Consider the following 21,324-nt stretch of genomic DNA (forward strand, 5'->3'; position numbering starts at 1 on the left):
ATCCGGCATGCTTTCACATAGGGGGTGCTGCTTCTGAGTCCTCCAGCATCACACGGTCCCTGATCTCAGACCGGGTCTGGGCTTCATCCACCAAAGACAACCAGAAATATATAACCTATTATATACTCTATGATGCTTAAACCTGCAGTCTATTCTGACAACAGGGAGGGTAAAGTCTGAGCATAACTAGCAGGGATATTAACCAAAAGGGGGAGGCACAAATCCACAAACTAATTTTTAACTATGAATAACTATCTGTTGTGGTCACTTGAAAAAATACCTGCATTTCCTTTGCTCTTAATAACAATGGGCAAGAAGACAAGGCAGAGAGGGAGTTGTTAACACATTTAATTTACTGCTGGCGTGCAATGAAGTTAAATTAATCTGTGTTAAATAACAGAAGCTTAAAATATCTCGACAGAAAGATCATCGAATAGACAAATGATTGAAAACAGCAGTATTCAAAACAAGAAGCAACAACAACAACAACATTCTGTAACAGGGCATATTCCCAGCATTAGAATGATCATTTATAATAAAACAATCCAGATTTTGTATTGTGCAAATGGAGATCTGTTCTCCTCCCATCTCGTGACTCAAGAGTCCGTCCTTCCGTCCTCCCAGACTCTTTCTGTCAGTCGGCGACCTGCAGGTCCTTCTGGATCTTCGCTGTGACCTCAGCCATGATATCGCAGGCCTTCTTGTGTTTGGACCAGTGCTTCACCTGACATTCCCTGTGGCGAAACAACAAGATGAACGGACCTAAACGTCAACGGAAACATTTCAAACACGTGTAACAAAACAGCTATCCATGTCTTACCTGTGGCAGTACCATTCTCCCTGACACCGGGAGCATCTCTTCGCAGCCTCCTTCCCACAGGATGCACACTTTGGCTTCTCCGGGAGTAAACTCTCCATCACGTCCACGTTGTACACCTGGTTCAACCTGGTGAAACCATCTCGATGTATAATCACAGAGCAACAGGATGGCGTGAATTTCTCCGTATCTCAGACTCGTGTGTTCATTATTACCTCTGTGCCTGCAGCCTGAGGTCGCTTTCAGACGGGCTGAAACATTCTTTGACTTGATACTTTGCTATGGCTTTCCACTTCCCAGAATTCTGTCCCACAATGTGGTTCCACATCTCTGGAATCTACACATGAAGCAGAAGGTAAATGTACAGGGGCCATAGTGACTGTAGCTACAGAGATTTGTGTGCACGTGAAAGCGTTTACCTGTTCCAAAATGAGTTGTTTTTTTGGAGGGGCGGGGTCTGCAATGGCGAGGTGAGCCAGGTGACGCTGCAGCTCCATCAGGTTCGGCAGCTGATCAATCAACACCTCTGTCAGGAAACGTCGGAGCTGTGGAAGACGTACGATGAGCCCAGAAACAATACAGCGGCATCAAAAACAAAGAAACAAACTTAATCAGAACCTTTTACAACATTCTCATGAGTGCTTGGGAAAGAAACGTGATTACAGGAGGATGCACAAGGCTCTCTGGTTATATCATTAATGCAACAGGAAGAGGATGAGAAAGCTTATAATAGGAGGAAACATCTTAGTCAAAACAACCCCGGGAAATCTGTGCTGTAACAAGCGGGGAGATCAGATATGTTGGAGGACAATGATTAGGCACTCGCACACTTCCTCAGCTTCAAGTTACAGCTAATATACAGGAGGAGGAATTCTTTGATAGGATTTTAAATGATTGATGAACTCAAATACCTTTAGAAGCTGGTTCTTGTTGAAACTGTTGAAGTCGTATTTCCGTTGGCAATCCTCCTTTAGCAGCAGGTTGTAAAGGGAAATCCAGACCTGGCCGTCTAGTTTTGTCATCTTTAAGTGGTCCTCAACCGGAATCTTCTGCCATCTGCCGTTTATGTACTTTTCTACCTCACCTTCGGCGGGAGACAGAGTGCTCAATTACATGGTCACGTTTTAGGCAAAAGTCACACATTTATCTACATTTAGGGGCAGCTGTGGCTCAGAGGTAGAGGGAGTTTCCCACTAATCGGAAGAAGTATCTTTGGCCAAGATACTGAACCTCCAGTTGCTGCACAAACGGAGTATTAATGAGTTAGATAGTAGTAATATTAGATCCTGATGTGCAGGCGGCTCCTCTGCCATCAGTGTGTGAACGGGTAAAAGTGACTGAAGCTACTTAGCTTGAAAAGTGCTATAAATGCAGGTCCATTAACCAATTTACATTTTAACATCCACACATTTGAGGACACTTTTGACATGCAAAGACGTGTGATGTACCTTCTTTACAGCGACTCCAAGGACAGCAGTCAATCAGCTGAACCAGCAGGCAGGGCAGGTTATGTGTGCACAGCATGCGATGGATGACGCTGACGCTGTAAAGAAGAAAAAGGTCCTTCTGTCAGCTGAACAGGTACAAACCGGTGAATTCATTCATCTGCGACAATTTGGATTATTTAGAAAATGGCCTTTTTCAAGCAAAAATGCCAAACAATCTCCAATCCTCACATGCGAGAATGACCTTTTTCTGTGTTACATCATTGTAAAATGAATACAACAAGCAGTTTGAAGATGTTAACCATTACTTTGAGAAATTGTGACATGTATTTTATTTTATTTTTTTACGATTTGTCTCATGTTTTATAAAGAAAATGATTAAGAAATGTGTCAACAATGGACACCAATGTTATATTTGTACCTTTAGTATCTAAAGGAGACCGCAGTGGTTTAGCTTCAAGTGAAAATGCCTAAAAGTATGGGACAATCTCTCAGATTCTTTCCTGTAAACTTCTCATCCCTAAACTTGATCGGTGGTCCCAGGCGTTGCCGTACCTCTCGGTGTGATCAGTGATGAAGCGCAGCACAGAGACAGCCTTCAAGGCGACTTCATACTCCTGTGCAGCACTCTGCGTCTGCAACTCTTTCATCAAGTCAGACCTCAGTACTTTGCCTGTCAGGTCGTACTGGTCCTGAGTGGGTGAGCCCTCCCTGGTCGCTTTGCTGGCCAGCAGGGTGAGTTTGCGGTGGCAGTAATCCACCAAGTCAAGAACAGAGTCACCAGCAGCCTCGCATGAATCCTGCATAATGCAAAAAAACCCCAAAAGAAAACAACTCATACATATCACATAATGCTTCATTTATAAGAATATTTATAGAGAAGAGAGAAAAAGCCTTCCACATGATCACTTCCATGCTTTATCATATAAAAAAAATGATTGAAGAAAGGGCATTTATTTGTGTACACACTGACCTTATGATACATTATCGTTTCAAGTAGGTTTATAATCGTGGCTTCATGATGGATCTGAGAAGGATACATTAAAGTGCACACAAAATCAGTTATGAGCGCTGCAGGCCGGATAATCAAGTTACAACTCATTTTACACTCACCACCATGTAAAGATGAAATGTGTTCCCGGGATTAAAGTCCTCCAGCTGACATAAAATGGGGAATACTTTGTGCTTCCACAATTCGACAAGGATCATTTCATGGACCAGAACAGGTATCTATAGATAGCAGGAGGAGAAGTAGTTAAAAGCTTGTATTCATGTGTTCATCGTGCCATTAAGCTTTTCTTGCGTAGCAGTCACCTTTCCATACGACACCAGGAGCTCCTTAACAAACTCATCGTGCATGGCGGAAGCATTTAATATGGCCTGCATGTTGAGTTTCTCGATGTGCGCATGCTGTCTGAACCACCTGTCAACACACAAAGAAACAAATCATTCTAGAGACTCTATTTGGGAGTTGTAATAAGAAAATCTTTAGCAATGTATTCATCAAAAATCAATTATGTGTGAAGTAGATTCATTCTGTGCAAACATCCTTTTGGGACATTGCCTTGAATGACTCATATAGGCTACTACTGCTATGTCAATTGGATTAGACATAGCTAACTGCCTCTAGGGTCAGTTTAGTACTGTGTGTGTATTTTTTGGATGTCCCAAGACCTTTCAAACTTCACTGAAATTGCAATTCTAATTATTGAATGTAGTTTCCTTGACTTAATTTGTTTTTATCTTGTCAACAACTACTGTACAGTACATCCACCTGGATAAACTATTGGGTTTAGCTATGTTAGCTACCTAAACATAATATAAACTAACTCAAGCGTGTTAGCCTAGCTGGCTATCTTACCTCTCAGAGCCCACTTCCTTGAGAGGAAAAGTTTCCAGACTTTGAACAAACCCCTCTGCTTCGACGGGCAGAATGACAGATGTCTCCATTTCGTTGTAGGAAACTACTCAACAGGCTATAAAGGAAAAACAAAAAGGGAAAACCACACTAGCTATCTCTTCGGACGAGTTGTTTTGGAGCAAGTTAGCTAACAGCGTTAGCTCTAACTCTTGGGTTTTGCTGTGGTTGTCATGGTGACGATGTACTGAGCGTGCCCAGAGCGCAGTACCTCTCTGCCACCAGAGGGAGGCGGTGTACGGTCACGTATGAAAAGGTCTAAAACCAGCAGTGATGGAGGAAGTTGAGCCACAGTGCCATCACGACAAAGCATTACTATCTAAATATATTCCAAGTTCAGGGCCGCGAGGCTGAGTCAGTTATCATGGGTCCTTTTTTTTAAAACATACACATAAAGAGCCTCATTTCACCGAAGTTTTAATTTCCTTGTAACTGTAGTTCCATCTGATTAAATGATTCACATTTGTAAAGCTTTTTGCTGCTTTTGTGAAGCAATTCTTCTGTGCTTAATATATTACCATTAAGTATAAAATGCAAAAGTATATTTTATATTATATTTTATAAGCTCATTAAATATATTGTATGTAAAAAAGAGATTTGTAAAGCAACTGGTACTTATTATAGCTGTCAAAATGTAGTAAAAACTTCCTATAAATTGAAGATAATATAAATACACAAGTTGAAAAACATCTCATTTTTACAGTACGGTGGTGAAGTAATGTTGACCCTTTTTCTTATTGTAGTTTCAAACTAAACAAATGTTTCTTTTCCAAGTCTTATAACATGAGATTTTGTAGCCACTTGATCCAGTGCTTTAATCTGAGGCTCACTACATGTAGAAAATCACATCAAACATAACATTCTAGATTTTTATACACTGCGATTCGTGATCATATGATATAATCTCTTTTATTAATCACAATTAAGCACACTCTCTTTTGTACAATATTAATACATATCACCGTCTCACTTGAACTAAATATTATTCTAGACAAGATTTGTAAAAAAAAAAAAGGAAAGTAAAGTAAAACACAATTCTAACATAAAAATGAAAGAGATACTACTTCACTTTCACCGTTATTCTATTAAAAGTCTTCCCATCCTTAAAGGCATCTTTGGTTGAGGCATCTCTGTATCTTTCAGTCGGTTTTCAGCTCCTGTCACTTCCAGCACACCACAATGTTGGGATCATTTTCCAGACGTTCGTCCAGCTCCTGGTAACTGATCCCTGTAAAATGATGACACTGTGAGCAGATTTGTTTTCTACCATTAGTTATCGTTTATACCCAGCGGTGTAGAGGTAGTTGGGTGTACTGCTAGGTAGATGGGTAGGTTACAGAGGAGGAAGTGGGTATACTCTCCTATATATTCCAATGGCTTTCTGGCTGATAAGAGGTGGGTATACCCCGTAGACCTCCACTACACCGCTGCTTATACCGAACAAACAGAGAAGAACCTGCCTGTTTTGCAGCAGATCTCATCATAACTATGGCAACCGGTATAGAGCCGAGGCAGCCTGCTCCTCTCGTCGCGGATCACCTTCACCGGATACTTCTGCAGCCGTCGAATAAGAGACTTCATCAGTCCAAACTGGATCAGCCTCCTGAAAGGACACATGACGGGGACACGTGTCAACAAATGTCACTCTGACCTGGCTCTTCCAGAGTCATAAGGTCTCTTCAGGAGCTGATAAGGTGATTGATGCCGACCTCTCGTCAACCCTTTGAAGTTGCTGCGAGTAGCGGGAACAAAGGTCTCGGACTGTCGTTCCTGGACTCAGACCACAGTACAACTGGAACACATCTCTCAGGCTGGCACGCTTCTGACCTGGCAGACAATAATACAATAAACGTCACGAAAAAAAAAAAGACCCAAACAAAAAAAGAGCACTTACGTCCAACGAGCATGACCCTTATTTACCTTGCTTTGTGACGTAGTGGAGGCACTCCTCCTGAATGGACTTATCATCTATGAGGCTCTGGACTTTGGGGGTTGTGCAATACACATTAGAATACTGGAGGGAGATTAAAAGGTTATAGTAAGCAGTTATGACAGAGAATCTGGACACTTTTAGGGAAACAAATAAGTAATATTATCAGACATTTTTTAGATAAAATTGTGTTTCCTCTTTCAAGCTCGGGTCCACCAACGTCCAGGAGTGCATCAGGAAGCTGGTCCCAGTGGGTGTAAGCAGGGCGTAAGATGCAGGCAGGCACATGGAGCGCCAAGTGGTTGGCGTAGTGTACAGGACCATCTGTGCTGAGAATTATAGGCTGGATGTCCTGAGTTAAAAATGGAAGACACCTCCAAAGGTGCTTGAGAAGGACTAAGATAAGATCCTAAACTGGTGGTGAACAAACAACACAGGACAGCCGTAGATAGATGTAAATATCACAAGAGACAGAAACAAGGAACACGAGAAGCGTGAAAAATACAGAGGACAGAAAGAGGAGCTGGAAAAGACGTGGAGAGTAAAGGCGTCGGTGGTTTCCGGTGCACCCGGGGCTGACACCCCCAAACTGGGACAGCAGCTCCAGCAGATTCCAGGAACAACATCTGAGATCTCTGTCCAGAAGAGCTCAGTCCTAGGAACAGCTAAGATACTGAAGAACCCTCAGGCTCCGAGGCCTCTGGAAGAGGACCCGGGTTTGAAGGAGGAAACGCATGACCGCCCATGGGGCGAGTGGGGAATTTAAAATCTATATATATATTAACATACAATAATATATTTAATAATAGAGTTGCAATGTTTGGAGATTAAAGTGGAAAATGTATTTTAAGTTACAAGTTTACTTTTTCTCATAAACTTAGACTTGATTACAAAAAATAATTACTTTTTTTCTCATAACATTTATATTTTATGCTCAAAATCACTGTCCCCAAAAAAGTGTCCCATCATACCTGAAATATTGACACCAAGGTCACAACACCATAATACCTGTGAAGGAAAAGGAGGATTTCAATATCTTACCGTTTCATTTCATTTGGAAAGAAAAGCCTTACAACACTTATGTGCAACACACACACACACACACACACACACACACACACACACACACACACACACACACACACACACACACACACACACAGCATCATTCAAGACTGAAATGTGACATTTTCTGCCGCTAATAGTCACTAGCATAAATGAATTGGATAGTAGATGTGAATAAAGGGGCTTAATGTATAAAGCACACAATGGCTGGGTGGGGGGGGGGCACATGTCAGCTGCTGCTGGTGTGTGTTGCTCTTAATTCACTGAAATGTACTCACAGGAGATTCTGCACCGCAATGCGAACAAGATTCAGCTCTACGTCCGCTTCAGCAGAGATTTTCTGGATGTGTCTAAATCCATCAATATAAGGCAGGATCTGCAGCAAACAACATACAGTAGAACATTAGAGGTTTGTACTCCATGACCTGAGGTGCTGGATTCATAAGATATGAGACACACACTATAAACACTACTTTGTACCACATTATTGTACCCATAAATGGCAGCTTGTCCTTCACAAATGCCTAATTTTCATCCATAAAATATTGGATGTGAAACAAGTGTTCATATCACTTCATGCACCGCTGATAACAGGCCCTTTAATCACTAGTCTTTCTTCTTTTCTCAGAATTTTGGCACATATCTTATCCCTTGATATCAGCCACAAGGTCTACCTGTTGAGTTGTGAGATCCCACTGAGATTTGATGAAATGGTCTTTGCACTGGGTGAAGACGGGCACATCGTACTCCTGGACAATCGGGGGGTCCTTTCGCAGCTGGATCAGCTTGAGGTGGATGGTGTTGGACTCGTCTTAAAAACAGACACAGAACAGAAAAAAGAGAATAGAAAAAGAAATCCAACACCTTTCTTAAATATGACTTTCAGACGCCACACAATGAACTTTAGTGCTCAATATAATACTTCTCCTAAAAGAGGCAGTAACAGTTAGATGTCACTACTGCACTTACATACTACTACTGCAATAAAACTTGACAAGTATTATAGAATTTGTGTTTGTTTGTTGAGCTTAAACTGTAATAAAATCAAAGTATCACTAAATATTTCTTTTTGTAAGGTAATTTTGCTGCTGCAACAATCTCTTCACAACTAGTCGAAACAAAATTAGCAGCCGAACAAGATGTTGTGGATGTTTTAAAACAGATAAAAGTGGAATAAACACAGTAAAACACAATTTAATTTACCAATGGGTAAGGTGCAGGCTCCCGTGGCGTTAAGTTCTTCCAACAAGGTGGACATGATTGGTAAAAGTTTCTGCTTGCTCTCTTCATTGGATATGAAGCCACTCTCCAGCTGCAACACAACGAGCCAACGAGATTAAACTTCACGTCTTACTGAAACACATGCGACACGTATAGATGGGGGGAAATGCATCGTTCACCACCTCCAGAGTTGTGAGGTACCCAGACAGCTTCTTGACAATCGGCTCAAGGGCGCACGTGTTGGTTTGGGCGTCACAAACGAGGCCGAGGTTAAACAGCAGAGCGTTCCGGCTGTACTTCTTATGCTCGATGCACACAGGACACCCGATTAACTTTTTTCCCATAGCGGTGCTAAAAAAAGGGAAAGATTAAAGAAAAAGAGCATAGAGGATAGTTGATAGTGAACACGGGGGGGGCTCAGGGGCACAAAAGACAACAAACAACCTAACTCTGTGAATTACGCCGAGGCATCAGATTACATACACTGTTATCAGTTTGTTTTGCAGCTCTGGCTTGGTGATGATATAAACTTGAACTGTGTCAAAGAGCTCCCTTGAAATGTATTCCTCCGGGACCTGTCAGGAGATCACACAGGGGGACACTGTATTAAATAATAAGTCCTATGAGATAAATTATAACTTTTCACTTCCATGTCAATATCACAAGATTACGACTCATTATTTTAATTCCATTATACACACACAAACACAAGCATGCAGACAGATTTATGGCAACTTCTGGTACCATTTTGAAAAAGTGCTTCACATATATTTAATGTACTTTATGTTTATATTTAATTACCATAACATTACTCTCGTAATAACGACACTTGTGTTGGTCATGACTGTGTTTATTAATAATTGGGGCCATTCTATCAACTCTCTCCTCTTGTTAAACGTATAGTATTTGCACTCTTACCTGATATGTTATCTTCGGACCGAGGGTGGGGTGGAACTCACTGAAGAATAGACACTCTATTCGACTGGTCATGCCCATCGTATAGCCTGTTGTCAGGGCAACCTTAATCCCAGATACGTCACCGAATACTCCGTTTAATAACCGGCCTCGGTTTAGGATGACAGACTCCCTCTCTCACTCTGTGTGTGTGTGTGTGTGTGTGTGTGTGTGTGTGTGTGTGTGTGTGTGTGTGTGTGTGTGTGTGTGTGTGTGTGTGTGTGATACTGTCCCCCAGTTGCCTCAAATGTTATAGCGGAAGCTAGCTGTTAGCCTCCCGCTGTAACGTCGAAAATCAAGCTAGCAGCCTCCTGCGAAATACAACTCGCAGTTCTAACGTCTGGCCAACGTACGGGAAAAAAAAGTGTTATCACTGTAGTTTGAAAAATATTACGTAAACCTACTGCAAACAACTCCCCAATACTCGACATATGCACGCAGCACCAGTTTGGGGAACAACAACACTGATATCTTCAGGAGCTCCTCGTAATTTACTAAAGCAGATAACGGACGCCGTAAATACTACGTAGCCAGCGCAGGGATTTTTTCTTTAAACAAACAAAAAATGATAACAACACTATATATCTTTTCCCCCCGATATATTTAGTTGCATTAGTATGTGTGGGAACTCTATTTCCGGTAGTTTGAGGTTGATAGATTACTACCAGTAGTATACATCGATTCTACTATCATCTGTAAACACGATATAAATAATATCAACGTATAAAATCCCCAAAACGTTCGGCATTTCAGCGTCTATCACCACTTTGCTGATTTCCCCCCGATGCTACATGCTAAATAAAAGTGTCATATATTCGATGGTCATTAAACGCAACAGTATTCACCAGCGTCACTGCTGCGCGGTCTGTTGTCTGCGCGTGTAGACTTGCTGCGCTGTGTGTACGGAATGCTATAGATATACTGTACCTGCTAGCTATCAACTAGCATGCTATCCGGCTACAGAACATGTTTAATGTTGTTTTAAGGAGATACACGTGACCCCGCAACTACAGCTGATGGGCGAATGACGCGTTCCTGTAAAACGGACATAATAACGATGTAATAAGGCGGTGTTTGTTTAGATTAAACATGTGGAGCAGATCTCTGAGTGCAGCCCACAGATGCTTCGGCCGAAGACCGAAGGTAACTTTAACTTTCTGTTTCCAGGGAGTACCTGAACCTACAGTAGATACGTTATATAGGTGGGTTTGTGGATTTAAAAAAAAATCATTATTAATATGTGTGTTAGGCTTTATTGCATGTCTGGCAGCACAGTTTCTAATTGTTTCTGAACAAAATCTAAGATATAAGTTAAGCTTCAGAAGGGTAGAAGTCTTTCAATCACCCAGGCTGTAAATGACTAATGTAACAGAGAAAGCAGATTGTTATTAATGCAAAAAGCAACGAGGTAATATTTAACTGTTTAAGTGAGTGTGGCTTTAACAGTTTGGTAAATCATGGAGGTGGAGCAGCCCTACAGGAGGGGCTCACCTGTAGGGCTACACTACTAACTCTTGATCAATTGATTACAAATGTCCACCACAATTTCATGGAACCGCATGATATGTCTCATTGGACTATCTAGTTTGACTGACCCAGAGGTGTTGCAATGACTCAGAAACACATCAGACAACCCAAAAGAAGCGACTGTCAAACAACAGACCATAGTCAAAACTAGCCAAAGTTAATCAGACTAGACAGGCGAAGAGCCATCAGGCAAACAGCCAGGCATGCAGAAACAAAGGCTGGAAAGCGTGGACGGATGCAAACGAGCCGATCTGACCTTAAAAGAGTGGAGATGGTAGCATGCTGCTGCGGATAAGGGAAATGGGAAGCAGATGAATATGTGGGCAGCAAAGGTCAGGTGATGGAAAAGTGAATGTTAGGAGCTGGCTGAAGTTGTGGAATGTATTCTGTTTTTAATGATGCACACAAATATTTTTGGTAGGCCCACTTGAACAAATTATCTTTGTTTGCCTGTCAGAGAATCCTTATAGCGCACGTACGAGTACGGGTTATTAGAAACACCTCTTGTCCCTGATGGGGAGTCACAAAGAGGAACTCAACATGATAGAAAACACAGCTGGAATGTACAATAGCTGTAGATTTGTGGTTATTTAGGAACTCTCTTTAATCTTTCAGGTTTGGGGCTCCTGTTCATCACGTGCATGCAGTGCTCCGGCCCTACCTGCGTGCAGGATCACGGCACTTCAGGCGGTGGATTTATGGAGGAGCCACTTTGCAGAGAGAGGCGTTACGGAGCCTGACAGCTCAAGTCTCTATATTGTTGCTCACCTGCTCGGGGCTAAAACTGTGAGTGGCACTTTGCTGAGCTCAATCTACATTACCTGACGTGACGTCTTAATAGACGCATTTACATCTAACCGCATCCCTTCCTGTTCATACATGCCCTTTCCTGCGTCCAGATAGAAAGTCTTGAGCGGGGGAAGTTAACAGAGTTGCTAAGCCCAGAAGAAACAGAGCAGATGTGGAAGCTCTGCTCGAGACGCCTCTCCAGGTATAAAGTCTCTACACACACGCCTCCATATAGATGTGTTTTCAGACATTTGTTTTACTTTTATGTGTGAGTTTGATGCAGAATGCCTGTGCAGTATGTGATTGAAGAGTGGGACTTCAGAGATCTGACCCTGAAGATGAGGCCTCCCGTGTTCATACCGAGACCTGAAACCGAGGTTTGACGGGAGTAAAAAAAAAAACAGGCCACACACATGAGATCTCAGTCACACATGACCAGAACGGTGTTTTCTCTGTGTGCTGGTGCAGGAGTTGGTTGAACTCGTGCTCACAGACCTGGAGAAGAAGCCCGGGACTGGGGTCGGTGCCGACGGCCAGCACACCTGCCTGGAAGTGGGATGTGGCTCTGGTGCCGTTTCTCTTAGTCTACTGAAGAGTCTTCCTCAGGTGAGGTGCTAATTGAAGGAATGGAAGTGTCTGTTGAGTGAGTCTACCACTTTGATCCAGGCTGAACAACGACTGGATGGATTGCCGTGGAATTTGATGCAGACATTCATGGTCCCCGCAGGATAAAGCCTGCCGACATAACCTTTCCTCTAGCCCCACCAACAGGTCAAAGTTGTTGTCTTACGGATGTATTTGTACCACTTTTTTGTATTCATGGTACCCAGATGACATATCCTAGTGACTTCTGTTTCATTCATGTTCCCTTCAGGATGAATCTGAATAACGTTGGTTATCCTCTGGCCTTTAGTCCGGAGACGACATTCCCATGAGCCTCAAGTGTCCTTTGTGTTTAGTTTTAATTAACAAATGTTAGCATGCACCAAGCAAAGATGATGAATGTGTTAAAAAGTTGTGAGCATTTATAGACTACTCCACCAATTTAGCATCTTCCTTGTTAAAACCTGACGCCTACATTACCCACAATGCAACACGGCCACCAGCGGTTCAGTTGGAGATGTGAATGTGTTATTTATTACAATTATGATGAGTAAGAAACTAAACTTTGGCTCGTCAGCTTAAAAAATGTGAGTAATCTGTCAGTTTATTATCCTAAATCATTCAATAGAATAATAGAAAAATCAGTAGGTCAATTCATTACCATCAGCTGTGGAATAGACGCACAAGTAGAAAAGCTTCCCAATAGAAAGCACTAAATTCTTCACATCACAAAGAACAAAATATATTTTCAGCTCACTGCTGAACCATATAAAACTAAGCCTCGACCGCTCTGTTTATTCTTCTCATACACTGTTAACAGATTGTAAAAGCTGTCAACGTGTCTTGGAGACAAATAGGCTACTCTCCCCGAGGAAGCCGTAGCCGGACGGTAAACATCACTTTTACCTGCAGTGTTTGTTTCTCTTTGTCTAGCTTAAAGCCATCGCTGTGGATCAAAGCCAGGATGCGGTGGATTTAACAAGAGAAAATGCTTTAAGGTAGTTAATTATACCTCAGCACCTAGAAGCGGGTTGTAAATGTCCTTATTTATTTACTTTTATTGTGGTTGAAGAGTTACAATGAATGTGTCTTTTTTTCTACCTGCGGCAGGTTGGGGCTTCAGGACAGATTACAGATTCATCATATAGATGTAATGAAAGGTAAAAGCCAAAGAAATGCACCTAAACACGCTGCTGATTGAAGAAAAAATGATAATAATAGCATTTCTGTTTTGTCGGATACAGAGTCTGTGTTGGGCCTCTGTAGCCACGTCTCAGCTCTGGTCAGTAACCCTCCGTACCTGTTCTCAGAGGATATGAGGACGTTGGAACCGGAAATATCGTGGTAACTAAAGCACATTTAGCTTCTCTCAATTTGTTTTTTATTTTATTAAACCATATCATAGTAAGCAAGCAGTACAAACGCTTAAAGCTCCGGTTGGTTATCTTGCAAAAGTATGCTCGATTTTTTGAATGATCAAACCAAAAAAACAGCAGTCAAGTGCAATGAGACAGGCAGGTAGTTAGACAGGCAGGTAGTTAGACAGTCAGTCAGGTAGTTAGACAGGCAGGTAGCCGGGTGAAAGGATTGAACAGATTTATTACACTGCCACAGATACCAGACTTATTTCCTTTTTCTTCCTCCAGAGCATTTGATTTATTGTTCGCCGTCAGATAAGCAGATAAGATTTCCAACCCCGGCTTTAATAAATAGTTATCACATAGTTTTAAACTATAATGCAGTTTAACAGTATGTGTTCGTGGATTTAGTTGGACTGGTTATCTCACTAGCTTGATTTGGCTAAAGCTGTGTTTTGTTGTAACAGCAAATTGAACATGCTGCTAAACACATATGCTTCATTTTAAGTGTGTTATAATGTGGTTATAATAACTGTGTAATGTGTGTTTATATACTGTTTATAAATGCTAAAGAAGTGCAGACTAATCATATTAGATTTATTAAAAAAAAAAATCATTGTATGTAGAAAATTCTATGTTTATTTCAGAGTAACAAAAACGCCAAATCCCACTTTTTTAAATGCATAAAATGTATGTGAATCAGCGCATAGGGTGTCCTCAGAAAGGAAATCCTAAATATGTGACATCAAATGGATGTATTGAAGTGATTTATGGACGACTGTGTGCCCAGGTTTGAAGACCACGTTGCTTTAGATGGAGGTAAAGATGGCCTGAAAGTGATCAAGCAGATTTTGACTCTGGCTCCTCAGATTCTATCGAATTATGGGTAAGGAACCCCAGACACACACACACACACACACACACACACCTGGGATTAATTCCTAACAGCGGCAGTTTGTCACAAGAACAGCATGTTCAGAAAACCATGCGTATCCTGTTGCCACTTTAATGAGTGAAGCTTTTTTTAAAGACTTCCATTGAATCGGACACATGCCACTTCTCTCGTCTCAAGGTTGCTCCCGACAAGTCGATAATTCATTTCAAATCCGTGTTGTGCTCTCTCTCTCTCTCTCTCTCCGCTGCTGAACAACAGCCGTGTTTACTTGGAGGTGGATCCCAGACACCCCCCGCTCATCCGGCGGTGGGTGGAGGCCAACGTGGAAGAGATGCGTTACGTGGAGACGCGGCACGACATCACCGGCAGGTCTGTCTGGAGCCTCTCTGGACCTTTATGTCTGGCACCTGGGCGTCGTTAAAGCATTTTGTCATCCCTGAACCTACCGTGACATCACACTAAAGTGTTGATCTTTTATTTGGGTTAAAGTAAAACGCTAGCTTTTTTAAAAAATCTTAACGTAATCCCCCCCAAAATGAAGCCCCATGCTTTTGTGCTCGTTTCCGCATTTCGAGTCCAAATTCAAGAGTCTTATTTGTTGTTTTTTTTGTACCTCAGGCCGCGATTCTGCATCCTTCGGAAAGAGAAGTCAAACAAGGATCACAAGCTGGATCTGGATTGAGAAACTAAGATCCTATTACGCTGGCTTCCACCCAGGTCGCCACAGCCTCAGCTCCCCCCCCCCCCCCTCCCGCCCCCACTGAGCCGCCCCGGCACGCACGCTCCACACCTCGAAATGCTCACCATTTTCAAGAGCTCAAATCGCTTTCATGTCACTGTTGCATTTTTTTTAATCTATTTGCAATCACATCCTGCATCACAATAAAAAAAAGAAATAAAAAAACGCCTGTGAGATGGCACAAAAGCAGGCTGAAGGCTGAAGGTAATTACTGAGGCTTTTCTTAGAACCCTCCCTCTTAGAATATCACCCTCCTCCCAGGAAGCACTCAACAGTTCTGTGAATCCCCTGATGAACGGTCCTCCCCTTCGCTCGTCCACTCGCTGACTCAGATGCAGGCTGTACGCATTGTTGAGCAAAAACACACACACACACACACACACACACACACGCACACACAATAGTGGCCTTTACTTCCTCACACAATCTGCATCTCTCGCACACACGAGGCTCAAAGTCGTTGTGTTTCAAAGGTGATTCGAAGCAGAAATAATTTCGTAACAAGTGTCACAAGAGCAAGTCATCATGTGTTGGTTAATAATAATGATGATGATGACGGCCGCGTTTCTCTTTACACGGTTAGTAATGCTGTTATTTTGAGAGGAAAAAATGACTTAAAAGGAAGGCACTTTTTTTTTGTAACTCCAATCGGTTATTTTAATAGAAAAAATGTACACATTAAAAACGTTGGAAAAAATGTTTTACTGAGAAAAAATAAAATGGCTTAAAAAGACGTCTCAATGGAATCGGCGTACTTCTTTTTCGTGGGAACAGCATGTACATCCAGAACAGATGAAGGTAAAACAGACGTGGACAATTTCCACATCCACCGTGAAATGAGTGATTACAGTACGGAGGGTTCGCTCACAGGTGGTTTCTGGGCGTTATTCATCACCCAGTATTCAACCAATTAAGTCTGAAACCAGGCACGTCAGCATTAACTGAAATTGTACACATTTTGTCAGCAAAAACATGACCCTGTGTCCAGTATGTTCAAGACTGGCCTTCCACTGCTGCCGCAGCAATGTCATTTACAGGCAGAGGACCTGTTTTCTCTCCAAGTCATAATAACGGACTCCAGGGAGCCCTCATACCTTGAAGGGATAGTCCTCTATGTAACGCAGCAGAGGCCTCGGGAGTGGTAGCTGGTCGGGGCAGTCAGAGTGTCTGTTAATGACGAGGCGTGTGAGGTGCTGCAAGGAGGGGAGGCCCTGGGGCTTGTACACGGCCTGCTTCAGTTTCAACACCACAGACGCGTGCTGAATTGTCTGCTGCGAGGGTTTCGACGGGGCTTCCTCCACCACCTTCCCCTCCTCGGTCTTCCTCTCTGGTCCCATGTAGTGCTGCACCAGGCTGGGCACGTTGGGGAAGGACGACAGGCTCGGCCGGGCCGGCGAGCTGGAGTCGAGTAAAAACTGGGCGCCGCTGTACTGGATCCGTATGCTGGTGGGACCGCGTGCCGTCCTGACGGAGAGGGTCAGCATGTAGAGAGGATGGCTGCTGTCCCGTACCAAGAAAGCTCCTTCAGATGCCTCTTGCAGTGCAGCGTGGGCCTGAGCTGCAGTTACGGCTCCCCAGTACCAGCCTACACACACAGATTCCTCAATATTAGTCACTCTGAACAGTCGGGGCCTTTTTTTTCACCGTCCCGTGCGTCATGACCTCACCATATCTCTCTCACGACAGGAAATAAAATGTGTCCCTGGAACAGTTTCCAAGAATCTGATTTGTGGCAGTAAATGTGAAACAATTTTTATTACCGTACCTGAGTTTTCTAGATAGCAGAAGTTGCTGGCAATCGCCCGCAGGTCCTTTGTGGGGTCCCATAGCGGAGGGGTGCTTTGGAGGCAAGGGGTAGGAGGTGCGGTTCCTGCTCGCATGCCCCGTGGGGTTTCAGTGGACGGAGCGGCGGGGAGAAGACCTCTCGGACTGGAAATAAAATAGGAAAATATGGTTTAAACAAACAAGAGACTAAACTTTTGCGTGCATTGTGTTGGCTTATTGCAGGATTGCACATTATTATTTGTAGTTCAGTTTTTTTTTTTATTGCATTCACTTTGGTCACGTCACTGTCCAGTTTTAACCACACAATGGTAATATTTAGTCTTATTTATGATGTTATAATCACATTTTTTAATTTATTCTGCTTTTGTTACACATTGTGTGTTACTTTTGTGGCGTCAGAACACTAACTTAAATAAACATTTTAACCTCAGTTAGGCTTAACTAAAGGCTAAATACATTTTTTGTTATGTTTTGTCTATTAGAATAAAGCAGTTTCTGATGAAGAGCATTTTAATAGGTTTTGTAATCAGTGTCACTTTGCATTTTCTAGACTTTATTTGAAAACATGTTTAATTTAACAATCGTATTTAAATACTTTAAATACAACAATAATAACACTTATTAGGAGTGCGTTACATAGCAGATATCAGTGTTTGTGGTCCATGATCCATAACGCAGACAATAAAAGACGAAACAAAGGAAAGTCAACTCACCCTGGTACACAAAGAATCATGCTATTTCTTGAATCTTGTGGTTTAAGATCCGGTCAGTAATTCTTCTTCAGAAACTAAACGAAATCATATGGAGACTCTCTATAGATGAAAACCCCACATATAAGAGAGACGGAAAAACATCGACAAGATGTGAAGAGGACTAATTAAAAAAAAAAACAGCCCCGTATAATCCTCGTCTGCTCGTGTTACTTCATATAAGAACACAAAAAAAACAAAACAAAACGTTCGCTTAAAAAATAAAAAAACGCAAACAATAAACGTTGGAAGCGAAACGTCCGTAGCAGCGGTTTGGAGTGTGCTGCTGCCAGAATGGAATCCGAATGTGTGAAGGACAGAGTGTAAAGGCTTGGCTTTTAAAAATTACCGTTTCCTAGAAGTGTATTCTGAGAACAGCACCGGCGGCTCTGACGTCACGCCGGCCGCACCAACTCTCGCTCCGCTGCGCCGAACGACGCCGGTTGTCTCGCTCCGCGTGCGGCGGCGGCGGCGGCGTCTCGCTCCGGTGTCAGCGGCGTTGTTGACCGGTGAAACACGTCGTTAATTCTCCGGACGGAACCGCGGCGAGACCCGTTTTTTCTTGCCCGCGTTTTGCGTCTCATCTCCCCCCCCCCCCCCCTTCGTCCCCGCCCCCCCTCCCCTCTCTGAGAGTCGGCCGCCGGCTCCTGCCTTCGCTGAACCGGCGCTCGCTCCCAGGAATCGCGCGGCAGCTTCCCCCTAACCTCTTTCCAGGAATAATCGCAGGGTTTGACTCCGCCCCGCCGGGCGGCCCCGACAGGGCCTGCTTTCTGGGAATTCACCGCCTCAACATTAAAGATAATAGGAATGCACACAGGCCGTTTCCAGTAATATAGATTTCCCTTGATCCTGGTGGAAAAACACGGCGAGAGCTTTTCTCGGAGGTTTGCTCGGAGTAATTAGAGAAAGCAAGTTGTTTTTGAGAAAATAAACTAAAAACCTTTTTTTTTTTTTTATAACGACTTTGCACTACTGGACCAGAGGAAATTTCACGTTGCGCGCACGGTTTGTTCTTCTTGATTTATCAATGTTTCCAATGGCGTTGTTAAAAGGTTGAGGGTAAAACTGTATTTCTGCTCATAATCCCTCTCGACCTTTGTTTTCTGGGGAATCTGAATCCACATCAACTGGATGTCCTTTACTTTGAACGACTAGATTAATGAGGGCTGCTGAGAATAATACTGATACTGGATTTGTAGTTTTAAAAAATATTTATTCTGAACCATCTCTCTCTCTCTCTCTCTCTCCCTCTCTCTCTCTCTCTCTCTCTCTCTCTCTGTCTGTCTGTCTCTCTCTCTCACACACACACACACACACACAAACCACATGATCTGATAGAAGATGCAAGTATAAAGGCAGCCACACACACACACACACACACACACGCGCGTGGTTGATTGGAAACGACACAACACATAAAACTGTTCTGTATTATAATCATAGCCATATCCAGGAACGCCTGCTGATCCAGAATAGCTGAAATCTCCAGTTTTCCCAAGAAGTGAAATATTTGTATTCTTAATTCTTGTTGACTTATAGGAACCAGACTTCCACCTATCCCTGCAGGGATGTGGTTTATAAAAATATGTTTTTTTAAGTTCATTAGGGGGGGGGGGGGGGGTAAAAAGGACACCAAAATTATTTTTGAGAACCTTTATTTTAACTAGTTTATCTATGTTTTGTGGAACAGGAAACATGCACAGTCAACAATCACATGTGGCACATTAAAACAGGGGTCTAACGACATGGGAGCCGTAGTTAAATCAATTATATCCCTCATAAAGGATTATTGAATGTAGTGTTTTAATGCCTGATTCGACGGCGGCGTTTTCAAAGTATAATAAATCCTGAGAAGGCCGTCGTGCCAACAGGGAAAAGACTCCAGTGATAACTGACAGTTTACAACTAAGGCAGGGGGAATTACCAAGAATTTGAAGATAAAAAAGGAACATCGCCTTTTGTCGGAACATTTTCAGCTCTATTTTTCATACCTCAGCATATTTTAAGATGTTGGAGTCGCTGCTTTCGATAAGATTACTGCACCGGCATGTCAAAGTGCATGAAATAGGATTTATCCAAATCTAAGGTTAATTGTATCTGGACATTCCAGCACATTTGGATTAAGGCTGCATCTAATGATTACTCAAATCGTATTAAATATTCCTCTAATTGATCACTGTTAGAGCTCAAAGTGATGTCTTATTTGTGATGTCTTGTTTTGTCTGATCACATTTGACATGCTGGGATCACTGAACGTTTTGCCAGTTTTTGCTGTCTGGCTGATTTATTATTTGCTGATGAAATCACTGACTGCATCATCGTTATAATCTTTGTGATTTACCTCATGTCAGGCAGTCTAGTAATCACACAATAGGACTCCAGCATGGGACTTACACTGTTTATCCTGACATGTGTTGCTCGTTTTTTCTTTAAGTGCACGTTTTCTATACATTCTTGTGATGTCATCTTGATAATAAATGTTGCTCATGCAGGCCATGAGGTCACTGGAGAAAGTTAGTGGACTAGACAGCATTCATTTGGTTCAGTAATGCCTCTAACAGCACCACATGTACATATTGGGTATAAATGCAGAGGCAATAAAACAACTATATTGTAGATCTTCTCCCAACATTTGCATATTAATATATTCCTTACCATTTGATTGTAACAGAAAACATTACTGCATTTTAAGCTTCATTTTTTTCATTTTCTTTGCACAAATTAACTTTTTTCATTTTCAGCATTGCAACACGACAAGGCCTCCCAACACCACAGATGCACACAGAATGTGTTGACTCAGCGAAAGATAATGTGCTATAGGTTTCTAGGCGATTGATTGGAAAGTCAATTTACTCTTAACTACTTTGGTCTGGACACAAATATCTTAATGAATGCATGGTCACCAGAGGATCTATAGAGGCTTTGGTACGACTCTGACCTTTCATATTGCACCACCATCAGGTCAACATTTTACTTACTTCTATTTATGAACAAATACTTTACTGTTGTACTTTTGTGCTAATTAACAAATTGTTAATATGATAAATAGTAAACCTGCTAGATAGACCCATAGCATCACTATTGAGCATTTTCTCATAGACAGCTGGCATTGCTAGAGATTATTTAATAGTCTTGTTTCAGTTCAGTCGAGGATCCATTTCCAGTAAAACAAGACAATGGATGCAACATATTAGCTAGAGATTTCTTATCCAGACATTTATTTGACAAACCAACTATAGGAGAGCAGTCTAAGTTGAGCCTTTTTCCTCGCAGGCTTTGCAGAGGCATGTGGAAGAAGTTTACAATGTCTGCACAGATTGATCCAACAGCTGACGTATAAGTGGAAAAGGGATCCTGTAACCGAGAGTCTTGATTAGTCATTTGATGACGTCGCCACGGTTACCTGCACCGCATTCTGAGACTCCGGCCGGCCAGAACGCCTGCTGAATTGATTTTCACGCAGTTAAAACAACACGGTGAAATCTTTCCAACTGCTGGGACCGGAGGATGTTGTTGCCTGGATGCCCAA

At 42.4% G+C, this 21,324-nt stretch overlaps 4 protein-coding genes across 6 annotated transcripts; 1 reads left to right on the forward strand and 3 right to left on the reverse strand.

Annotated features, from left to right (window-relative positions):
- Positions 1–517: 517 nt before the first annotated feature.
- On the reverse strand, positions 518–4,316 carry zmynd10 (zinc finger, MYND-type containing 10). Its single transcript, XM_084032562.1, has 11 exons — positions 4,124–4,316; positions 3,577–3,685; positions 3,376–3,492; positions 3,236–3,289; positions 2,818–3,062; positions 2,266–2,360; positions 1,729–1,901; positions 1,237–1,362; positions 1,033–1,154; positions 821–946; positions 518–734 (listed from the first exon to the last, which is right to left on the reverse strand). The coding sequence occupies exons 1-11, from the start codon at positions 4,210–4,212 to the stop codon at positions 635–637; spliced, it is 1,356 nt and encodes a 451-aa protein (XP_083888688.1). The 5' UTR covers positions 4,213–4,316; the 3' UTR covers positions 518–634.
- A 754-nt stretch (positions 4,317–5,070) lies between these two features.
- On the reverse strand, positions 5,071–9,813 carry nprl2 (NPR2 like, GATOR1 complex subunit). Of its 2 annotated transcripts, XM_084021896.1 has the most exons (11): positions 9,315–9,813; positions 8,880–8,971; positions 8,579–8,747; positions 8,379–8,487; positions 7,850–7,986; positions 7,454–7,551; positions 7,082–7,118; positions 6,101–6,194; positions 5,890–6,007; positions 5,641–5,783; positions 5,071–5,408 (listed from the first exon to the last, which is right to left on the reverse strand). In XM_084021896.1, the coding sequence occupies exons 1-11, from the start codon at positions 9,390–9,392 to the stop codon at positions 5,341–5,343; spliced, it is 1,143 nt and encodes a 380-aa protein (XP_083878022.1). In that variant the 5' UTR covers positions 9,393–9,813; the 3' UTR covers positions 5,071–5,340. The 2 variants fall into 2 exon arrangements, with proteins under 2 accessions (XP_083878022.1, XP_083878023.1); XM_084021897.1 differs by lacking the exon at positions 8,880–8,971.
- Positions 9,814–10,073: 260 nt separating this feature from the next.
- hemk1 (HemK methyltransferase family member 1) lies at positions 10,074–15,995 on the forward strand. The gene is made up of 11 exons (XM_084021918.1): positions 10,074–10,493; positions 11,493–11,663; positions 11,777–11,868; positions 11,950–12,043; positions 12,135–12,272; positions 13,203–13,267; positions 13,380–13,429; positions 13,514–13,613; positions 14,418–14,513; positions 14,781–14,891; positions 15,141–15,995. Exons 1-11 carry the CDS (start codon positions 10,440–10,442, stop codon positions 15,202–15,204), a joined length of 1,035 nt encoding a protein of 344 aa, XP_083878044.1. The 5' UTR covers positions 10,074–10,439; the 3' UTR covers positions 15,205–15,995.
- On the reverse strand, positions 15,945–18,358 carry cisha (cytokine inducible SH2-containing protein a). Of its 2 annotated transcripts, none has more exons than XM_084021940.1 (3): positions 18,145–18,358; positions 17,027–17,190; positions 15,945–16,846 (listed from the first exon to the last, which is right to left on the reverse strand). In XM_084021940.1, exons 2-3 carry the CDS (start codon positions 17,139–17,141, stop codon positions 16,350–16,352), a joined length of 612 nt encoding a protein of 203 aa, XP_083878066.1. In that variant the 5' UTR covers positions 17,142–17,190; positions 18,145–18,358; the 3' UTR covers positions 15,945–16,349. The 2 variants fall into 2 exon arrangements, with proteins under 2 accessions (XP_083878066.1, XP_083878065.1); XM_084021939.1 differs by lacking the exon at positions 18,145–18,358 and adding an exon at positions 17,760–18,101.
- Positions 18,359–21,324: the final 2,966 nt, after the last annotated feature.

This window comes from Eutrigla gurnardus (genome assembly GCF_963514095.1).
Source record: "Eutrigla gurnardus genome assembly, chromosome: 2".
In the NCBI taxonomy this organism is placed as follows: domain Eukaryota; kingdom Metazoa; phylum Chordata; class Actinopteri; order Perciformes; family Triglidae; genus Eutrigla; species Eutrigla gurnardus.

Coding starts and splice junctions, on each gene's coding strand:
- zmynd10 (XM_084032562.1), bottom strand. CDS start 4,212: ATGGAGACATCTGTCATTCTGCCCGTCGAAGCAGAGGGGTTTGTTCAA. Junction 3,063..3,235: donor AAACGATAATGTATCATAAG/GTCAGTGTGTAC, acceptor TGCATTATGCAG/GATTCATGCGAGGCTGCTGG. Junction 2,361..2,817: donor ATCACTGATCACACCGAGAG/GTACGGCAACGC, acceptor TCTTCTTTACAG/CGTCAGCGTCATCCATCGCA.
- nprl2 (XM_084021896.1), bottom strand. CDS start 9,392: ATGGGCATGACCAGTCGAATAGAGTGTCTATTCTTCAGTGAGTTCCAC. Junction 8,748..8,879: donor CAAAACAAACTGATAACAGT/GTATGTAATCTG, acceptor CCCTTTTTTTAG/CACCGCTATGGGAAAAAAGT. Junction 7,987..8,378: donor AGCCTGCACCTTACCCATTG/GTAAATTAAATT, acceptor TCTGTTTTTAAG/ACGAGTCCAACACCATCCAC.
- hemk1 (XM_084021918.1), top strand. CDS start 10,440: ATGTGGAGCAGATCTCTGAGTGCAGCCCACAGATGCTTCGGCCGAAGA. Junction 11,664..11,776: donor ACCTGCTCGGGGCTAAAACT/GTGAGTGGCACT, acceptor TCCTGCGTCCAG/ATAGAAAGTCTTGAGCGGGG. Junction 11,869..11,949: donor TGCTCGAGACGCCTCTCCAG/GTATAAAGTCTC, acceptor AGTTTGATGCAG/AATGCCTGTGCAGTATGTGA.
- cisha (XM_084021939.1), bottom strand. CDS start 17,779: ATGATTCTTTGTGTACCAGG. Junction 17,191..17,759: donor ATGATTCTTTGTGTACCAGG/GTGAGTTGACTT, acceptor TTTTATTTCCAG/TCCGAGAGGTCTTCTCCCCG. Junction 16,847..17,026: donor CTGCTATCTAGAAAACTCAG/GTACGGTAATAA, acceptor CTGTGTGTGTAG/GCTGGTACTGGGGAGCCGTA.